At 52.8% G+C, this 21,618-nt stretch overlaps 1 protein-coding gene across 1 annotated transcript; it reads left to right on the top strand.

The window, feature by feature from the left end:
* Positions 1–1,693: 1,693 nt before the first annotated feature.
* Katnb1 (katanin regulatory subunit B1) lies at positions 1,694–21,537 on the top strand. The gene is made up of 20 exons (XM_021169746.3): positions 1,694–1,823; positions 3,150–3,445; positions 7,932–8,062; positions 10,666–10,783; positions 15,301–15,401; positions 15,698–15,739; positions 16,268–16,351; positions 16,528–16,643; positions 16,981–17,052; positions 17,160–17,310; positions 17,414–17,604; positions 17,715–17,845; positions 18,177–18,227; positions 19,038–19,105; positions 19,213–19,332; positions 19,429–19,578; positions 19,763–19,839; positions 19,914–19,988; positions 20,125–20,241; positions 20,460–21,537. Exons 2-20 carry the CDS (start codon positions 3,406–3,408, stop codon positions 20,590–20,592), a joined length of 1,968 nt encoding a protein of 655 aa, XP_021025405.1. The 5' UTR covers positions 1,694–1,823; positions 3,150–3,405; the 3' UTR covers positions 20,593–21,537.
* The last annotated feature ends 81 nt before the right edge of the window (positions 21,538–21,618 follow it).

Genomic DNA, 21,618 nt, shown 5'->3' with positions numbered 1-21,618 from the left:
CCTTATTCCCTCGAGTCAGGGTCTCTCACTGAACCCGTAGGATGACAACCAACAACCCTAGAAATCCTCTTGTTTCTGCTCTCTATAGCACTGCTCCTTATAAGCACACATGCACCATGCCCACATGCCCAGATTTTTACATGGGTCGTGAGGATTTGAACTCAGGTCTTCATTCTTGCACTGCAATCACTCTTAGCCACTGAGCCATGCCATTTCTCTTACTCCTAGGTAGTTTGTATTCCCAGTGCTGGGGATTGAACCTAGTGCCTCCTACATTCTAGTCACGACTCTCTTATCACTGGGCTACATCCCCAGTCTTGTTCCTGCTTATGTGTATTGGGGATGATGACAGTCATTTTAATATAGTCTGAATGTTAGAGAATTATTTCAGGGGTGGTGACATTGGTTATGTGACTAAGGGCCCTTAACCATCTTCAGGCTCAGTGTTTCCATGACTGAAATGTCTTAGGATCTGCAATGTACAAATAATTGTATAAACAAAGCAGATAAGGCAAAATGTGTCAAAATGAAGAATTTGACTTTTTTTAAATAAAAAGTTGCGGGAACAGCAAAGTACAAAGTTTTGATCAAATGTTATTCTCCGAATCCAGGTCTCTTAATAATTACCAATTTCTACGCAGGGCCGACTTCCCATTAGGCTGGTGGGTGAGTTTTGTTCCCGTTAGAGGTTTTTCATTTAATAGGGACTTTGTGTGCCTTGCCTTTAAGAACAAAAGTTTAAGTCCTGGGTCCGTTCTTCCAAATGTCTGGTCTTTTTCACCACAGCATCTGTTTCCTCGTCTATAAATGGGGAATTCCTCCCGTTCCGGACTGTGTAGAGCAGAACGCCAGATGCAACAGCCCCCGACCAGAGGGGAGTGAGTGTAGGATAGACCAGAGTTGGAGGTTATTTCTGCAAAGGGCTGGGACCGAGTTTCTCAGTAAGGGGTGGGGGTGGGGGGCGAATTCATGGTGGGTTATTGTAGCCTGTCCCCATCCCAACCTGCCTGTCCTGTCACAGATATTAGCCTTTCTCCTGTTCCGTAGTTTTACTTCCTCACACAGGCGAGCAGACACAAGCCTAACTCATCCCACTGTGCTACTGTGATCTTAGGGACGAACTCCTGGGCTCGACATCGACTCCACTGTAACTAAGCTCTGTTTCCCTCGAGGTCAGCGAACTCCAGGAGATGTGTGGCTCCAAGAAAAGCCAAGTCCTCCCACTACCCGGGCGACACCGTCTGAGGGCGGGGTCCCGGCGGCCCTGTTCCAATATGGAAGATCTGCAACTTCATACCACTCTAGAAGTTCCCCTTCCCATTGGCTAGCTCAGAGCTGGTTCTCCAATAATCCTGACGTTTATTGGTCGATCCAGAGCTGTTGCTGAAGTGATTGGTGCAGCCGCCATAGGGTGCGGCTCGCGGATTTTTTAAACATAACCGGGTTCCAGGAAATGCAGGAAAAGGGCGGAAAAAACCAAGCCTGACTGGGGGCGGGACTAAGAACACAGAAGCCCGTATTGGTTCTTCTGGGACCTAAGGGCGGTCCGTAAGCGCTTCTTTCTCGTGATTAGTCTGAGTCGGGGAAAGGAGGCGGGTAGTTACGTAAATCGGCAGAAGCGCTTGCTTCCATTGGTCAATTCTAGAGGAAGGCGGGGCGTTCGTGGCGACTGATTGGTGTAAGAAGTGAAGTGGGAGGGACTCTAGGCCAGAGGTTTTGTTGTGAGGGTCGGTTGTCAAGCAGCGACCAATCAGGGCAAAGGATGGAGGCAAGTGGGGGTCGCGCCTGGAGGGAAGCCTTGGCCTCCAGAGCTACAGCTGCAGGTAGAGTGGCTCTCGGGGTCTTGGAGGCAAAGGGAAGATGGCTCTAGTCTTCGCCGGGCCTGGAGGGGACAGTCCGGTCGCCGGCAGGAGGCTCTCGGCCAGGGCAGGCTGGAGCCATTGCCCCTCAAGGCAGACGGGCGGAGGGTCAAGCGAAGCTGAGGGACCGGTGGCAGGTTTGGGATGAGCGAGCAGGACGGGTGTGTGGAGGCCGGAGAGGGAAAGCTGGTGGGCCGGAAGCAGAGCTGAGGGTGTGCGGGGGATCGTATTGATTCGGGGCTCCAGAAACAAGAGAGCGAATGAATGGGGGAATTCTGATAGCAGCGGGGCAAGAGAAGTAAAGAGGGTCTGGCGAAGCATGGCCAACTAAGGAAGCTCAAGATGTGCCAGAACGGGAGCATAGGCAACTGGAGAAAGAGAATCCAGCGAGAGAGCTCCTGGGCAAGAGGCGAAGGGCCGTGGCGGCGGTGGAAGGCTCCATCCACGCTGTGGCCTTTTAGAATTGAGGAGTCATTCCGACTCACACCTAGACTGGAGACTCAATTCCTAGCTATGCCCTTGAGAGTTGCAGGGAGTGGGCGTGGTTCCCTTACCAGGGAGTTGGAGATGGAGAAGGCAGGAAGATTGGACCCTCAGAATCCTCTCGAACATCACCCCCTCCCAAGGCCTTTACTGTTCTCTCTCTCTCTCTCTCTCTCTCTCTCTCTCTCTTTACCTCTCTCTCTCTTTCTCTCTCTGAATGTCTGCCTATCTCTCAGTCTCTCTGTTCATCTCTGTGTATCTCCCTGTCTCTCTGCCTTTTGGATGCCTCTCATGGGCACCAAAACATAACCTCAGACTCCAGTGCCCCATCCAATACATGAGGTGCAAATCCGAGTGGACTGCAGATATGTGATACTCTCTGCCCCATAGCAGGTGCTGGGTTGGCAGTTAGGACACCCAGCATCCAGGAGCATTACTATAGGCCCCTAAGAAGTTCGTCTCTCCATCCCCTCGCCACCTACCTACCTACATCCTTCCTTCCTTCCCTCTTTCCCTTCCCTTCCCTCCCTCCCTTCCTTTCTTTGCGATAGGAACTGACAGAGATCTGCCTACTTCTAGCTGGCCTCCTGAGTGCTGGGGTTAAAGATGTGGGCCACCAGGCCCAGCTACCTAGGGAAGGTCTTTTATCTTTGGGCTCTAAGTCACAGGTTTTCAGACCCAGTGTGCACCTCAGCTCCAGGCCCTGGAGGCTCTGGCTAGTCTGTATCAAGTGGCCTTGATGACCCAGGGACTTGTAACTCATCTCAAGCAGTTCCTAACCCACCATCGCCTCTGCTTGCATTCTAGCCCAGTGTTGAGCTGAGATGGCCCAAGCCTGACATTCCATGATCTGGGATCCCGACCTATGTGTCCAGGCTGTGGCTTGATAGCGGATGATCTAAACCACCAGGCAGTCCTGGGCCAGGAGAGGCGGACTCTCTGCCTGGATGTTTGGGAACTCCCTGCCAACTTGATTGTCGGATCTGGGGGGGATCCACCCCCACCCCACAGAGAAAGCACACTCTGTTTTGTGGGTGGGGTCTCAGGCGCCACCCCCTGAAGCATGGCCACCCCCGTGGTCACCAAGACTGCCTGGCAGTTACGTGAGTACTTGTCATTTATCACACTGTTGTCCTGTGAGCGGAGTAGTCTTAGCCTTCAGCTCTGTCTCCTCTCCCTGGCACGAGAGAGACTCACAGTCCTTGTTTTCAGGTAGACAAAGATGTAAATTACGTTGGGCAGGTGATTAAGCAGTCCTTCCATGCAGCAAGATAATCACAGCTGTGCTTGGTACTTGCTCTGAGATTCAGGTGAGATCTGTCTGGTCAAGCTGATGAGCGGAGTGTTGTGAGGAAGGCTGAAAGGTGGTCCAAGAACCCCAGACATGTCCCAGGTCCCTTGTCCTCCATCAGATGCAAGGATCTTGGGATGGGGATGGAGGGGAGGTTGCCCAAAGATGCTGGCAGGGCTCTGAAGTGAAATCAAGCAAAAATAGTTCAGAATTCTTTAGCCTAAACTCTCTTAGATTCTTTTCCTTTGTTGAGATAGGGCATCCCTATAGCCTTTGCTGGCTTGGGACATGTTCCTCTGCCTCCTGTGTGCTGGGATTAAAGGACTGTGCCACAATGCCTGGCTCTTTCATTTTGGTTTTTTGTTTATTTGTTTGTTTCTTTTTCTTTTTGTTTTTTAGAGACAAGGTTTCTCTGTGTAGCCCTGACTGTCCTGGAACTCACTCTGTAGACCAGGCTGGCCTCAAACTCAGAAATCCGCCTGCCTCTGCCTCCCAAGTGCTGGGATTAAAGGTGTGCACCACCACTGCCTGGCACCTGGCTCTTTCACATTCCTAAACATTATTGAGGACTCCAAAAGGCTTTCATTTATGAAAGTCATACTTACCCATATATTCTGTTAGAAAACAGTACTGAGACAGATGTGCACTCAAACCTGACAGGAGTGACGATGTCATCACACGTGTGTCTTCTCAACGGCTCCTCTGGAGTGAGTGAGAGCACCCAAGGCAATACCATCCTAGCATTTCAGACAGTAGCTCCGTTCTTTCGGATCCTCTAAAAGGCTCTGGAGGATCCCTAGATCAGGCCTGGACGACCTGCATCTCACCTCTGTGGCTTTCTCTCCAGCCGTAGCTGGTTGTTGTAGGTTTGGTGTGCTGTCCCTGGGCTGTTTTCAGGAGCAGATCAGGAGACTTTGGGCAAAGCTGTTTTGGGGACTCAGTCTCCTCATTGAGAGATTGAGATCATTTTTAAGTTGTCCCCCAAAGCTGTAGGGTTCTGGGAGGACCCAGTTCATGGTGACTTTTGGCAGAGTAGCTTTATATCAACTGGCATTATGCATCCAACTCTTTAATGGCTTACCCTACCTGAAGGTAGAAGCTGATTCGAGGGAGCAAGTGAGGGCCAAAGTATCCAAGGTCACTGCATAGTGGGAGCTCAGCCCGGGGAGAGCAACCGGCTAGAGTCAGAGCCACAGCCGTCTGTTTCCAGTCCTGCTCTAATTTCGAGTGTGTGTGCTTGCCTGTGTGTGTGTGTGTGTGTGTTTGTGGTCAGTTAATTACTGATGAGGGTAGAGGGTGCATGAGCAGTGAGTGCAAAAGCCCGGAAACAGGAAGCTTTGTATGTTGGAAAGTCTTATAGGAAATCACAGAGCTTTCACACATCAGCAGGTGAGAAAGGGTTACCATGGAAACCTAGTGAGTTGTGCAGGGGCACATGTCCACAAGACCCTTGTTACTAAAGATCCAAGCATCAAAGTGTTTGAGCAGCAGGCAGTAGTATGATCAGGTATGTTGGGGGATCTGAGAGTTTCTTGTGCACAAAGGTTTTGAAGTATATAGCCTGAGGCCACACAGGCTGGGGCCTCTCGGGGCTTCAGGGTGTGATGAGGAACAGAAAACTCTTTAACCAGTGTAGGGTTGCTGAACCGCTGTCCCCTGTATCTTCCTCCTAGGATGTAAGTCCTTAGCACTTGTGGGCAGACAGAGAGTGATCCTCAGTTTCGGCTGAGGTGTGCCAGGCTGAACTGCTGGTGTCTGGGGAGGTACTGTTAGCTTTTGCTGGGAGGGAGAGCTGCAGCCGTCATCTGGCCTGCAGGAGACATTGATGAATTTGATTTGTTTGCATAAAAATCCAGCACCCACACGTGGGCCATTGCTGCTCGGTGTTCTCCCAGCCAAGCCGGAGAGGAAGACTCCTGTGAGGACCGGGTGTCCCTTTTGCTGGTGCCTGTGCTGTGTCTTCTTGTCCTTACAGGCTCCCATCAGCCCCTGCTTAAAGGGGAGTCATCCAAATCCCCCACTCCCTGCCAGTGACTCTGCCTGTTCCAGGCCCTGCTCTGGATCCATCTGATGCCCCTGGAGCCTGAGGGCAGAAAGCTCTCCTTCCACAGCCTCCCCGTGCCAGGCCTAGAGCAGATGCCTAGAAGTCCCTTCTGTGAGACCGCCACGGCTGTCTCTAGAGGTGGCCCTGAGGCTTGTTGAGGTGGGGACTCAACCAGACCTCTCTCTCTGCCTGGGGACTCTCAGACAAATTCAGGGTGTGGCTGCAGAGACAGGGGCTGAGCGTGCTCAGGAGCAGCTGCATTGCCCTCCTGCTGGGCTGGCCAGATATAGAAGGGTCTGTGGCTCAAGCTTGTGGGCAGCTGTCCCCAAGCGTGCAGAGGACAAGACTCTAGTCAAGCTGAGAATTAGAGCAAGACCCTCCTCCATTGGGTTCAGGTGGCAAGCCTTCCAGTACCTAGATTGGGGCTCTCACCCTCGTTGGGCCAGTTGATGCTCGTGCCAGTGGTGCCTGGCTAGGCCTTTCAGGGAGGTATCATTTCAGAAATTAACTGTCTGGCTTTCCTGGTCCTGTTTTCCAGGCTCCTTATGGTCTGCAGTTCACACAAGAGCTACCCCAGGCTGGGTAGCACAGGACCTGGGAGGAGGGGGAGGACCCCTTACTAACAGCCGTGGCATTCCTTCTCCGGGCCACCCAAGCCAGTTTCCAGCTCCTTTAGGGCACCTGCATGTTGGGGCTTCCCTTTACCCTCTCCGTTCTACTTGTTCCCAGAGGAGGCTGGAGTCCAGAGACTGGCTTGGAGGCCTAGTCTGCCTGTTGATACTCGGCTGAGTTTGTTCTTTCTGGAGCACTGATAAGGCCCGAAGTTCCCACCTTTGCTCCCCACTTCGGCCCTCCCACCGTGGCCAGGCCTGGGGCTCTGGTGGACTGTCCACAGGCCTTATCTCCTATCTACAGGGCCAGCCTTTTCCCACCCAGCTCCTGCTGTGTCTGCTCTCTCCTGCCGTTATCTCTATGGAACCCACTCCCTGCCTACCTGGGACCCTGATGACCACTCTGTCCCCGTGGCTGGTCTTCTGTCTGCACCTCAGCCCATTCCGAATGACCTGGCCCTGGGGTCACCCTGTTCTCCACACAAGGACCCTCTCTCACTCATGAGTGTCCAAACCCATGCAGCTGGCAGATTAGCACCATTTCAGGAATCTGAATTGGGACCTAGGGACAGCTGTCTAGACAGAACTTGAATTCTTCTCAGTGTTTGTCCCAGATGGGCTTTGTCTGTATGGATGGCACCTGAGCGCTTGAAAGGTGTGGTGTATCGGTCCATTTTTTAAAAATTATTTTTAATGGTTTTTTTTTTTTTTGTATCAGAAAAAGTATTATGAGTATGTCTGGATATTAGTGCTTAAAATAAGGTAGATAAAAATGGAAAGCCAGTTATTTATTTATTTATTTATTTATTTATTTATTTATTTTGAGACAGGGTTTCTCTGTGTAGCCCTGGCTGTCCTAGAACTAACTCACTCTGTAGACCAGACTGGCCTCGAACTCAGAAATCCACCTGCCTCTGCCTCCCAATTCCTGGGATTAAAGGCGTGCGCCACCACTGCCCGGTTTGGAAGCCAGTTTTTAAAAGTGAACTTAGTCTTCGCACAGTATCTGTGGTAATCGGTTCTAGGCCAAGTCTGTATATGCTGAGTCCTTTATGCAGTGATGTGGTCTGTGTGTGCAGAAACGTGCAGCTCCTCTGGGTACCTTGACTCACCTCTGTTACCTGCAATACTTAATATAGTGCAAGGTGGTTTGAAGATTTCTTGCATTGTATCGTTCATGGACTAGCAAGGAGGAGAAGTCTCCGTGCACTGATACCTGCAGATGCTTGTTTCCTGACAGAGTCTTGCATGTGGCCGAATCTGGCCTGGATCTCATGATCCTTGTGCCTTAGCCGCCCACGTGCTGAGTTTACAAATATGTATAATGTGCCCAGTATAACGGACGTGCCTGTCCCAGGCATTCCCAGCAGCAGCTGGCTGAGTATGTGTGTATGGAGGAGGTGCTATGCAGTCTGTGTGGCTAGCTGTTGGGAAGAGAAATGAACTCAGGATGAAGTGTCCGAGCAGGGCAGGCTAAGGTGGAGAGACAGCCACCTCAGCCTCCAGCCCACACTTTGCCTTGCTGCTGGTCCTGAAACTAGTGGGGGTTACCTGGGCATCCTGCTCAGAGCTGGTGGCTAAGCATCCTCCATGTGGCCTGTCAAAGTCCCCTGACCACTTTTCCTCCCTCCTGTCCTATACAGAAGAGATCGTCGCCCATGCAAGCAATGTGTCCTCCTTGGTGCTGGGCAAGGCCTCAGGGCGGCTGCTGGCCACTGGTGGGGATGACTGCCGAGTCAACCTGTGGTCCATAAACAAGCCTAACTGCATCATGGTAAGTGATGACGTGCCCCGCCCTTGGGGGGAGCACCTCTGCAGGCACTGCTCATCCCAGCACACCATCAGTGCTACCCCAGTTGTTGATCACACACCATGTACAAGGCTATAGGCTGCTTTCCCAGGCAGGAGGGAAACCAGTAATTTCAGGCCGTTCTGAATGGCCAGGTTTTAGTCTGCACCTTTCTAGATACTTGTACACACACATGTATCTCGGAATACTACCTTACTCTAGTGTGACCTGGTTCTTTAGAAGCACAGGGTCCTGAGGATTTTCCTACGTCAACAAATACTGGACTACGGCATGCTTTTACGTGGCTTCTTTGGTATCCACCACCAGCATGAGCTGTAATTAGCTTAGCCACACCCTGTCATCAGTAGGGCTGCTGGCTCCAGCTTTTAGTTTCTGCTAAACCACACTATGTCGATCATTCTCATTTGTCCAAACCAGGCCTGGAGTATGCAATTCTGAGAAGCTATCCCAGCAGGCTTTGGGAGTCACTTCACATTTTCACCCACAGTACGGGAGCATGGCTGTGCCCCGTGTCCTCTCCAGACATCTTAAGCAATTGTCATTCTTTTGACTTTTGACCAAGTAGACAAACAAACAATAAATGGGGGACGTTGATAGCTGTTAGTGAAAGGTTGGTTATTTCAGGGTTTTTTGTTGTGAGACGGAGTAAAAGTGAGGCCATCAGATCAGAGCCGGTACGTCCAGGCTCAGTAAGAGGAGAATCCCTTTGCTGTTTGTTGGTTTTCATTTTTATTGTTATCCTTTTTTATTTTTGTATTTATTTTATTTTATTGGTGTATGGCTAAGGGTGGGTGTTTTGCCTGCATGTATGTCTATGTATAATGTACATGCAGTGCCCGTAGAAGCTGGAAGGGGACCCTGGATCTCCTGGAACTGGAGTCACAGATGAGTGGTTGGTAGCTGCCGTGTTGGTGGTGGGCATTGATTCCAGGGCCTCTGGATGAACCGCTGGTGTCCTTAACCACTGAGCCATTTCCTGAGCCCCTGGTTTGGTTTTGTTTGTAGGACTCAAACGTTTTCCTTCCCCATAAAATGCCAAAGTAATATACATAAATTGAAAAATAATCAGCACAGGCTGGAGAGGTAGCTCAATGGTGGAGCGCTTGCCTAAATAGCTTTTTAAAAAATAAAAAGTCACTAAGAGATAAGAAGATCAGTGCTGAAGTATTTCTCCCTTCAATGACTGCTGGGTCCTCTCTGGAGATAATTAGGTCCCCTTCTGTGTTCTGGAATTATTTAGTCCGTGGACAAGAAAATACATCCGGTTTCCCTCCAGGTTCTCGTTCTGTGTGCACTGCTGTAGCCCTGCGGAGCTCAGTCCTCCTCGTGTTTGAAGGGTTTCTGTGGAGAACTGTTACATGGACCCCCAGTCTCTAGCCAGGAATAACCTTGGGTTTGTGCTTGCAGAGAATAAGGCCCCTGAAGAATTGTGGCACTGTTGTTTTTATGAGACAGGGTCTTAGTGTGTAGCCCAGACTAGCCTTGAGCTTGGAGATTCTTCTGCCTCGGAGACCAGGGATGGTCCTTACCTCTGAGATCTCAGATGTACATCAGCACACCTAGCCTTGGATTGTGGGTTTGAGGAGAACATGTATTCCTTATGGGGTTGTGTTTGCCCAGTTGTGATCCTGGAAGCCTGGGCCCATGTAGACCCCTACCATTGTAAACAAGCTGCTACAACTACAGATTCAGGCACTGGTGCTGAGGAACGCCCCCGTTTCCCTCATGTCCCCGTTGGGAATATTGCCTTAGCTAACACTGGTGAAGGGGCTGACATTGAGCAGAGAGTGGCAGACATCTTGGACTTGGGGTCCAGTCTTCCCTTCCAAAAGCTGAGGCCGACAACACCTCCCACCTTACCTGGCCCAGCTCTCCTTGCTCTGTGCTCTAGACATGCAAGAACCCACTTCCAGACCTTCCCAGGCCTCTGGAGCGTGAAGCAGGCACCCCCGGGAGTCAGGTACCCAGCAGGCAGGCAGTGGAGATGCATTCCTAGCTTGCTATGGCCTCTACGGTCAGAGTAGACAGAGATGGGGAGAGCCTGGATGGGCTCATTCAGACTCCAGAGCAAAGGTTCAACATCTCATCTTGATCCCCTGTCCCCGTCTAGTGGTCCAGAGCCATTTCTATAGCTGACTCCCATGCCAGGAACACTCTAGAAGGGACAAGATTGAAGGATGCCTGCCTAGGGTTTGGGTTGAGTTTGGCTTATTTTTTTCTTTTTCTCTTTCTTTCTTTCTTTCTTTCTTTCTTTCTTTCTTTCTTTCTTTCTTTTTTTTTTTTTTTTTTTTTTTTTTCAGAGTCTCAGTATGTAGTCCAGACTGGCCTGGAACTCATCCTCCTGCCTCTGTTTCCCAAATGCTAGGGTCACAGGTGTTTGAAGGGCTGCTTCATCCATTGTGCTGATGAGACACCATGCTCACCTGAGTTAGGATATATACGGTGCCCCAGAGAACAGCTCACCACATATTATTTCTTCCAGAAGCCGTTCTCAGGGACCCTAAATCTGGGGCAGAAGCTGGGGGTTACCCCTGCAGTTCATTGGAGCTGCCACCTTCTCTTTGCAGAGCCTGACAGGTCACACGTCCCCTGTGGAGAGTGTCCGCCTCAACACTCCTGAGGAGCTCATCGTAGCTGGTTCCCAGTCGGGCTCCATCCGTGTCTGGGACCTGGAAGCTGCTAAAAGTAGGCCTCCCTCCTTCTTGTCCCTTTGTGTGTGGGTCCCACTTCAGGCTTGGGTCATTGGGCTGCCACCTCTAGGAGGTCTGGGTGCTTTGTTCCCTGAGCACTGAGCAGAGTAGGTGGTGCCTCCATATCATGTTATCAACCTAGCAGCAATGGTCACTGCCATCTCCCAATTGCTGGCATGAGATATCCAAGGGATGTAAAGTGTGTGTACATGTACATACGTGTATTGAGAACCTGGAAGGACATCAAATCCTAGGAGGTAGCCTGCAGGACATGTGAATAAGTAGACTGCCTTGTGGGAAGGGGCAGTAAGATACTGGGGAGCTCCCACCGGGGTTGGGGTGGGTGCCTGAGCTTCTGTTTGCTTCCTTTCCCCTTGTCTTCAGTTAATTTTTCACTTTGACAGGAATAACACAAGTTCTGAAAGTTTATTTTATCATGAACCTTGATGGCACAAGGTTCATGAAGGCTTCGACCCAATCATCCCCACCCCTGTTCTAAGAGCCTCCAGTCTCCCTTCCTTGCTGTTGTGCTCACACCACCACCATCGCTTTCCTAAAGACAGCATTTCCCTTTAGAACAACAAAACAAAACCAGGTGGGCCCCTCACACGGTGCCTGCCTAGAGCCCCAGCACCCAGGAAGTTGAGGCAGGAGAATTGCTATGGAGTTAAAGCCCAGCCTGGCCTGTGGTGTAAGACCCTCCCCCTCCCCCCAACTTCAAAGAAACAAACAGGAAATCCTCAAACAAAAACTGTACCCTCCTGCAGTGAGAGTCACTGGGGCATTGGACTGCCACCTCCTGGAGGTGGACTTGGCTCTGAGCAGCCACACCAGGCCTGAGCCCACTGCCCACATTTCTCTTCTGTCTTTGCAGACCATTTACATGGTCAGTATTTGTGCTGTAAGGACGCCAAGTGTTTGTTTTGTAAGTCGGTTTCTGTGGGGTGAACTATTGCTCCTTTTTCCATGTATATTTTCAGAGTCCCTGTCTGTCACCATTAGTCACTGTCACAGGTCCCCTCCTCTAGTGCAGCTCTGTCTTCCTCAGGCCCAGGGCTTAGGAGCCCTGGTTGCAAGCTGGCCATCACCCATGGCCTCCTCATCTCTGTCTTGGCTGTCCTGGGGTTTACAGTTCCTCTTCCCTGGTCTCCTTCTCTCCAGAATGAGGGAGCGAGGTGTGGTACCACACACCTAGAGACCAAGCTCTCAGGAGGCAGACTGCAAGTTCAAGTCTATCCTGTGTCAGAGTGCAGGGGCAAGTGCATAACTTAGAGATAGATCCCTTGCTTGGTATGTGGGAGGCCCTGGTTTGGTCTCTGGCACTGAGGGTGAATGGCAGGCACAGTGTTAGAGACCCTCCATGGCTGAAAGAGACTCTATAGTATTCAGAGTTCTATTGGAAATCATTTACTAATGGGATTTTGAAGGTGCCACTGTACTGCTTTTAGGTTCCAGAATTGCAGGTGGAATCCGGTGCTGTTTTTAGCTGGCCCTTACCATGGGATCTGCTTCTGCCTCCCCTCTTCTTCCCTCGGTTTGTAAGATACCATCTAGGCCTCGTGGCTACAAGCCCTCCTGCGGGTGTGGTCTCACACCTGAGCTTGGACCTCACAGGTTCCTTTTGGTCTAGAAATTCACAGCCTGGGTTGTGGCCACACAGACTCTCGCCCTCTCCAAAGGTGCTGCCAGCCCCAGCAGTCCCACAGGTTTGTCAGAAGAATCTGGAACTTGATGTGGAATCCCTGCCCCCAGCCCCTGTGCTGCAGTCCTGACAGCGAACTCAGCATCGTCTTCCAAACATTGTTCAGGCCAACCTTGGGAGGTCTGAATAGAGTTGGTTTGCTTGCTTCTGGGACCAGGTGCTGCATCTCAGGGGCACCAGCCTTCTTAGTCCAGTGAGAGATCCCTGAGTCTGGCTGAGTCTAAAAGATCCTTCTGGCATAGGCCCTACTGCATAATAGTAGACCCTGGCATGTGTGCCCGGCAGTGACCTTAACCAGGAATGGTTGTTTTGTGTTGTGGGCCCTGGGAAAGATGGCATCCTTTAGTCCTCTGGAGTGACTGCATGTTGATGATGTAGTGAGCCCAGGATGCCCTTATGACAAACAGCTGTGCACTGTGTCTCAGCAAATGTTCTTTGCCCAGGCCACATCAGGCCTCAACATTTTGTGTTTATCACTGGACATGGCAGGCTCTGTCCCAGAAGGCAGGCAGTCCCCAGCAAATATCACCACCCCTCATGCTTTGCCAAAGAGCCAAGGGCCAAAGAGAAAGCTACAGAGCCACAGCCTGCCCCAGACTTCCTCAGCCACTGTGCTCCTGGGAGATGAGAGTGATGCCTTCCTATAGCAAGGTGGAAATGGGCCATACAGCCTGGCTAGCAGGCCCACCATTCTGATAGATGGGCAGGCTGAGACCATTGAGGCACAGGGCTTAGTGGAAACCCTGTGCTGTAGGCGGCAGAACTCCTGTCCCCCACCCCTACCTCGTGCTCTCCGCTGTCTATTACTACCTCAGTTGATGATTCATTCTCAAGCTTGTCCTCAGAAGGGGGAGCTAAGGTCTCAGGGCCACTGCCATCCCACTGGGCAGAAGAGATGAGAATCCAGAGAAGCTTCTGAGAGAGCCACAGTTAACCGTGGAGGATGTGGACAGAGGCTGTACAGCCACTCCACTGGGAGACCTTGGAGGTCCTCACATGTGCAGACAGGTCCAAGTCTCTTCCACTCTGCAGTCCCTAGAGCCTGTGACCAAGGCTAGGCATCCCCTGGGAAAGACAAGTAAGGGCAGAAGTCATGGTAGAAGAATGTGGTCCTGCCAGCTTTCCTTGGTGCGGCTGGAAGGGAAGGGCGCAGGCTTGCTGGATCCCACAGGAAGGCACCCACACCTCAGGAAGCTGGCCTCTGTCAGGTGGGCCCCACCACAGCCTCTAGTGTCTGAGTGTCCCTTGCTGTGGCAGCAAGGCAAGAAGGGCAGCAATACAAGACAGCTAAGGAGCAGGGAAAGCCAAGCACTCGGTGTGGGGTGTAGCTGAGTTCGACATCCATGCCGCAGATGAGTCAGGTGCCTCCGCAGAATCCTCAGGCGTGAGAGGGGGCGTCATTCAAGCTGCAGTGCCCATCAGAAACCATGTGCGGAGCCAGAGGGACAGTGGACCTGGGCCCCAGCTGATGGCTGGCTAGGGCAGCTGTTGCTTTTGTGCTGTTACTGTCAGGGCAGCTCTGGCTCCAGTTCACTCCAGAGGCCACCCTTGTTCTAATTGTGGCCATCCTCAGGCAGGGTGCCTTCCTCTGGGCCATCCTCCACCCACCTCCTAGCGTTGTCAGAGGGACTCAGAGCTAACATGGAGTCGGCCAAAGCTGAACACCAGAAATGCTCAGTGGATGTGCAGTGATGGGAGGCACCCGATGGCCACAGCTCTGAGTGGTGTGTCCTCTCAGGACAGAAAAGGGAGAACACTCATGCTCTGAGGTTGGGGAAGAAGAATGAAGGTCCAGAGGACAGCCTGGAGGACGTGATGGCGACCTAGGGAGCAAACTAGAATGGGACCTGTACTGTCCCACTCTGAGTATTTGGTGTTTATTTTCTCATTGTTTAGTTTCGTTATAAACCAGTCTGAAGGTCAGAGAGCATACGCGGTGGCCTAGAGTCACACAGCAGTTAAGAAGCAGAGCTGGGACAGATCTAGCTTTGTCAGGCTGCCAAGCTCATCCTCGTGTAGATGGGTGCACTCTCCAGTAGTTACTCAGTTCATCTGTTCCTGGATCTCTGCATACCTGTCCCTAATGTGGGAACTCACTCCCTGTTAAACTTTGGTATAACCTAGGGATTGCTGGACTCTGTAGCCTTTGACCTACCACTCGTGAGCTGGTAGGCTTTGAAGTATAAAGTTTTTAAAAAGCAAGACAAGAGATAGACTTGAATGCTGCCAGGAATACTCTGAGACACAAGTTTGCCACCCCGACCTGCCAGACCTTAACATGGCACCAGGACAGCAGTGAATGACTAGTGTGCGATTGCGACTGTCCTCCGTTTTCACCTGCCTTAGGGCCATCTTCAAGGTCACTTGCATAGGTACATCCCACTGGGCATTGTGAGTCCCCCTGCATCCTCCTCTTGCCCATGACTGCCATCCAGCTGATGCTGGATTCTTTAGCCAAGCAACTTCCCTGATTGCAGCCTCTCTCTGCTCTCTCCTCAGTGCTGTCCCGGGGGTTATTCACCCTGTATAGTAGCCCCATGGCACGTGGCCTGGCAAGCATTGTTACTGCTGCTGCCTGGGGGCCATGGTACACACAGGCTACGGGGAATGCCTTGTGTGTTTCTGGGGATGTGAGTAGTGACAAAAATGGCTGTAAGACTGTCAGGGTGGTGATAGGGCTCTGGTTGGTCTCCTGTTTTCACATCGGCATCTCAGTTTCTGTGCCAAAGGGTCCACACAGACGGGTTTAGCTGCCTCTGCTGGCCAGCTAACACTTAACCTGGCACTTCTGCTTTATCTTGCTTCATTAGTTCTTCGAACACTCATGGGCCACAAAGCCAACGTCTGCAGCCTGGATTTCCACCCCTATGGTGAATTTGTGGCCTCAGGCTCCCAGGACACAAACATTAAGGTGAGGTGCCACTCAGCCACCCATCTCCCAAAATCAAGTGTAAGGGAATCTTCCCCTCATGGCAACATCCTTACCATCCTCGGGACAGAGGACATGTGGACGCTGGCCAGACACTTCAACTTGGAATTCCCAGCTTGGGCAAACCTCCAACCTTTCTCTTGGGGCACATGACCTAGAGGTATCCAGAGTCCTCTCTGCTGAGAGCTGTACTATACCCTCTGGCTTAGCCTCCAGGGACGTAAGAACTTCCTGTGGTTCACCCTTCCTACCCCCACCTCTGCTTCTCTCCTCTATAGCTCTGGGACATCAGGAGGAAGGGCTGTGTCTTCAGATATAAGGTAAGCATGGTCTGTGTGGTTACCAAGCTGGTTACCACACACTACAGTGGGGCTGGGGGCTGCAGTCTATTGCAGGTGACTCAGAACAGACCTTGAGTAGGATGAAGTGCCTTGGGTGGTCTAACTGGACCGCCCCCCCCCCCAGCTTCCCACCAACCCCGGGAGTCACGTATATTAAACTGTCCCACGCTTTGCTTTGGAAGTCAGATAGCTGGTGTCCCGGGTGCCAGGCTTCCTGCTCTTAGGTATGTGCAGTACTGTGGCTAACAGAATCCTTAAGGGCTTTTGGAAGAGGCCGTAAAACACCTTTAACATGTAACAAACTGCATACTTGTAATTTCCTGGAGGCTTGGGAGACCACATAGAAAGTGCATACAAAGAAGTGTTCCTTATATCTCCCAGTAGTGACTACCCTCTCCGTGGCTGGACCCTAGGAAGGCCTTGTATTTTGGGGCAGGCAGTAGGGATGGGGAGGTGCTATGGGATCCAGACCCCTCTAGCGAGCTTGGCTCTTTTCCTTCTCCTCAGGGGCACAGCCAGGCTGTGCGGTGTCTCCGGTTCAGCCCTGATGGGAAGTGGCTGGCATCGGCAGCAGATGACCACACAGTGAAGGTAACTCCTGACGTGGGCTTGCAGACTGTGTCCAGGGGTATCCTGAGCATACACAGACGGTGTCCCTGCTGACTGTGTTTATGTGACCCTAAACTTGAGAGTAGAGAGAGGCAGCTCAGACCCCTCTTAGGCAGCTCGGGCCCTGCCTGGCTCTTACTCTTTCCACCCTTGCCTAGCTTTGGGATCTGACGGCTGGCAAGATGATGTACGAGTTCCCGGGTCATACAGGGCCTGTCAACGTGGTGGAGTTTCACCCCAATGAATATCTTCTAGCTTCTGGCAGCTCCGACAGGTGAGGAGGTATCCTTTCATATGTCTGAAAGCCTATGTAGAGTGAATTTAAGCCAGGATTGGTTCCCAGTCCCATCCCTCCCTGGCTAGTGTCCTGCTCTGTACTGGCCTGTTAGGATCCACACTCCCTGGTGGGGCACAGTTCAGGGGAGACCCCTGGCAATTGAGGCTAGCTCTGGGGCAGGGCTGTTGGGCACAGCCTAGGTCATCTTCACCCTCCCCTCTGCATGCCCAGGGCCATCCCTGCCCCAGACATCACTCCTAGTGCCCCTACAGGGAGGGCCCTGGAGAGACCCTGGCTAGCATGAGGGACTGGCTTCCTGTGGCCATCTTTGCAGGACAATCCGCTTCTGGGACCTGGAGAAGTTCCAGGTGGTAAGCTGCATTGAAGGGGAGCCCGGGCCTGTCAGGTACGGGTGCTCTTCCCTGCCTCTGCTCCTACTTCTGTCCTGGGCTCACCTGCTTTCTTGGTGTCGGGTACCAGCTAGGACTGACAGCCAACTCTCCCCTGGCCTAGGAGTGTCCTCTTCAACCCCGACGGCTGCTGCTTGTACAGCGGCTGCCAGGACTCACTGCGTGTCTACGGCTGGGAACCCGAACGCTGCTTTGATGTGGTCCTTGTCAACTGGGGCAAGGTGGCTGACCTGGCCATCTGCAATGACCAGCTGGTGAGGGTCAAGTCACCCACCCTCCACCCTCCCGCTCCTGCTCCTACCTAAGGAGCCCCCGGGGTCCAGTCCCACTCTACACCAACTCTGTCGTGTCCCGCAGATAGGTGTGGCTTTCTCCCAGAGTAATGTCTCCTCTTATGTGGTGGACCTGACAAGAGTCACCAGGACGGGAACTGTGACCCAGGACCCTGTGCAGGCTAGCCAGCCTCTGACACAACAGACCCCTAACCCTGGTGTCTCCCTCCGCCGCATCTATGAGCGGCCCAGCACGACATGCAGCAAGCCTCAGAGGTGGGTGCTGATGGCCCCGGCAGGGTGTATGTCCCAAGAAGGCACCTGGATACTCAGCCCTTGGCCTCACTGAGGATCCTTGCCTGTTTGTTTGGCTCTGCACCCGCTAGGGTAAAGCACAACTCAGAGAGCGAGCGGCGCAGCCCCAGCAGCGAAGATGACAGGGACGAGCGCGAGTCCCGGGCGGAGATCCAGAACGCGGAGGACTACAATGAGATTTTCCAGCCCAAGAACAGCATCAGTGAGGCCACACCCCTTCCACCTCACAGCCTGGCACCTTGCTGTACCCCCTAAACCTTACCTGCTCTCCACATTCTTGCACCGGGCTGAATTCTAAAACCAGGAACCCAGTTGGACACTTGTAGCAGAGGCAGCACCACTTGCTGGTGGCTCCTGCCAACCTTCTGCCCAGCTCTAAGCAGGCTATAGGTGTATATGGGCTCATGGAGCCAGGAGCATGTGCTGGGGACCACTCTCTAGCCATGCGTCTATCTTAAGACCTCAGCCACATACAGGGCCTCTTCCCAGAGAGCACATGGGAACCCAAGTGTCAGCCCCCTTTGCCTTGGCAGGTCGGACACCACCCCGGAGAAGTGAGCCCTTCCCAGCACCCCCAGAAGATGGTGAGTTGGGCAGTGCTGGCCTCTAAGGACCAAGCCTTGCCTCTCCTGGCCCAAACCCTGCCCTACCCAATTAGGTCTTGTCTCTATATCTACCTAAAAGTGCTTACCATGTATCTGACCCCAGGGACGGCCTTAGAGGTAGTGTAAGCAAGGCAGAGATAGGTGCTTCTTTGAAGCCCATGCCTGAATGCTTGGGGAAAAAAAATGTCCCTAGGGTGTGTGCTACTGAGGACTGGGTCTACCACGTGAGGCGATCGGGACTCTGAGGTTTAAGGGCTGGTGAGCAGAGGGAGAGAAAAGCTGGGGTGGGGAGGAGTTAGACAGTCATCAGAACCCAGACCTGGAGCAAGAGCCAGGGAGCCAAGTTGGAAGCCAGACACAGTGACCCCTGGCCAGAAGTTTGGGACTGAAGAAAGGGACAATCCAGTCGGCTTTGGGATGCCAAAGGGTCTATCCTCCAAAACATCTCTGTCTCCTGTCTGCCCTTGGTAACTCAGGTCCTCCTCTTTATCTTTATGAGACTGACAGTGTTTCCTGCTCACTGCCCACTCATCTGCCCGTTTTACATCCTGCACTCCTGATGGCAGGATTGTCTGGAAACTGTTGGGTCCCATCCACACTCATCCAAGGACAGCTCCTGCCTCAGCTTGCCAGGACCCTCACCTGCTGATGGGCTCCCAGCTCCCGGGTCCCCTCTGTCCATCTGCTGGCACCTGCTTCCCTCTCATGTTATGCAATCCCATCCTGTCCTCTGACCTCTTTCCACCAGGTCCATGTAGGCTGGCATTGAGCTTTTCTTTTTACTCCTAGACGCAGCCACAGTAAAGGAGACCTCAAAACCCAGCCCAGCCATGGATGTGCAGTTGCCGGTGCCAAATGTATGTCTGAGCAGAGAGGGCACCCTGTGGGTCTGAGCCAGGGTTGGGACATTTCTGTCAGGAGCTGAGGGATGCTCAGCTGTAGGCTCAGCCTCTGCTCCCTGCAGCTCGAGGTCCCAGCACGACCGTCAGTCATGACTTCCACTCCTGCACCCAAGGGTGAGCCTGCCATCATCCCTGCCACACGGAATGAGCCCATTGGCTTAAAGGCCTCAGACTTCTTGCCCGTGAGTGGGACCTGCCCAAGAGGTGGGGTTGAGGGCTGACAGGAGAATGAATGTGCTATCTGCTCCTGTGCCAGCATCTGGGTACCATCCCCACAGGCCGTGAAGGTCCCCCAGCAGGCAGAGCTGGTGGACGAGGATGCCATGTCGCAGATACGCAAAGGCCACGACACCATGTTTGTGGTGCTCACCAGCCGCCACAAGAACCTGGACACTGTCCGAGCTGTGTGGACTACAGGAGATATCAAGGTGAGGGTGAAGCCACATGGTGGGGCCCTGGGGTAGGGCAACCTTGTGTTAGAGTAGCCAGCTTCCATCAGCTGAGCACTGACGTCAGGCTGCGCCTTGCCCTCCTGTTGGCACAGTCTGTTTCATGCCTCCAACCCTGCCCATTCCCATCCCATGCTGCCCTCTTAATGGAGCTTGTCTGCAGACATCAGTGGACTCTGCAGTGGCCATCAATGACCTGTCTGTGGTAGTGGACCTCCTGAACATTGTCAACCAGAAAGCGTAAGTGGCCTTGAGGAGGAGGAGAATGGGGTGGTCGGGCCGGCTGCTGGCATCATACCCAGCTGTCTCTCTAGCTCCCTGTGGAAGCTGGACCTGTGCACCACAGTGCTGCCCCAGATCGAGAAACTGCTGCAGAGCAAGTATGAGAGGTAGGGAGTCCCTCCAAACCCTGCAGCTGTCAGAGTGGAAATAGGTGTGTGTGTGCATATGCCCATCTGTGGAAGATCCCTTTCTCTTGTCCTCTCTGACCACCTGTGTATGACTCCATCCATCTTGCTCCTGAAGCTATGTCCAGACCGGGTGCACCTCCCTGAAGCTGATCCTGCAGCGGTTCCTACCCCTCATCACTGACATTTTGGCAGCCCCGCCCTCTGTGGGTGTGGACATCAGCAGAGAGGAGAGGTAAGGGGTAAGGTGTAGTTCTTAGCCTCATTTGTGCATGGCTGTGCCCAAACAGCTTACAGAGAACAGTGTCTGAGAGTGGCTCAGGATGCTGTATGTCAGAGCACGGGCCTTTTGTGTCCCTGCACACTGCCATGGCTTGGGGGACATTTTTGTGCTCTTAGGAGGGACTGGAGTGGTTAGGGGAGCATCCTGAGATGCTACCTCTTGGCCTACAGGTTGCACAAGTGTCGACTTTGCTTCAAACAACTCAAGAGCATCAGTGGCCTCGTCAAGAGCAAGTCGGGTTTGAGTGGCCGCCATGGCAGTGCCTTCCGTGAGCTGCACCTACTCATGGCCAGTTTGGACTGAGGAGCACATGGTGGGAGCACCCGCAGCCCTCACACTCTAGTTTGCTGTATGCCCGTGGCCCACGAGCCTCAGCCTGGCCTCCACTCCTGCCCTGCTGGCCATCCTGGAGGCATGGTTGCCAGCCTGCTGACCACCTCCTCAGTTGTGGACTAAGCTCCTCTCCGGCAGCAGCTGCAGTCTTGCACAGCCCTTGCTGCTCAGGGCAACTCCAGCCTCGGGGCTGCTGCTGTAAATTATCAGGCAGATTTATTAAATTTATAACTGTTCCTGACTCCCTTATGAGAGGGATATCCACTGGCTCTCCCAGACACACTGTGGCCTGCCTAGAGGTCACTGGAAGCAAGAGACTGTCCTACTCCAGGCCCAGTGCAGCCTCCATCTGTGTCCAGCAGGGGCCAGCAGAGTGCCAGGCACGAAGCAAGGGGTTGCCTGGTCAGCTTGACTTGGGGAAGTGGAACAGGTGAGGCCATAGATGTCACATCCTCCCTCCCAATTGTCCTTGGGTAGATTGGCTAAGAGCCTGTCATAACCCTCCCTCTGACCTCTGGATGCCACCAGAGACTAGACCATGATGGTTGCATGACCTTGGAAGATTCTAGAGTGGTTTTCACAGGCCACAGGAAACTACTTTTATACTTGTGGCATCCCTGAGAGTCTGCCCTCCAGAACAGCTTGTTGATGCAGCCAGCAAGAAGGGAGGAGCCCTAGCAGGGCTGGGACCAGGGCTGAGACCAGGGACCAGGCACAGACGCATACATAGGGTCACTACTAGTTACAGTTCCAGACTGGGAGGAAAGGCAGGCACAGAATGAGCAGGTCTTTGAAGCCTAGTTTTCCTTCTGTAACATGAGGTGATACCACAACGGGATGGAATGGTTATAGGGGCGCATGGGTGCTAGAAATGATAGAAAAGGCATGGGGGACACAGTGTCTTCAGTGATAACTTGTGGAGTCACCATGGTCAGCCAGCAACGGGAACAACAGGGTACACAATGCCCACTCTCCATAGGGACTCCCAGTACCGAC

Source organism: Mus caroli, unplaced genomic scaffold (genome assembly GCF_978045245.1).
Source record: "Mus caroli unplaced genomic scaffold, Mus_caroli_1 scaffold_10, whole genome shotgun sequence".
Lineage (NCBI taxonomy): Eukaryota > Metazoa > Chordata > Mammalia > Rodentia > Muridae > Mus > Mus caroli.
The sequence above is the reverse complement of the archived record's forward strand: the minus strand, read 5'-3'. Positions and strand labels throughout refer to the sequence as shown.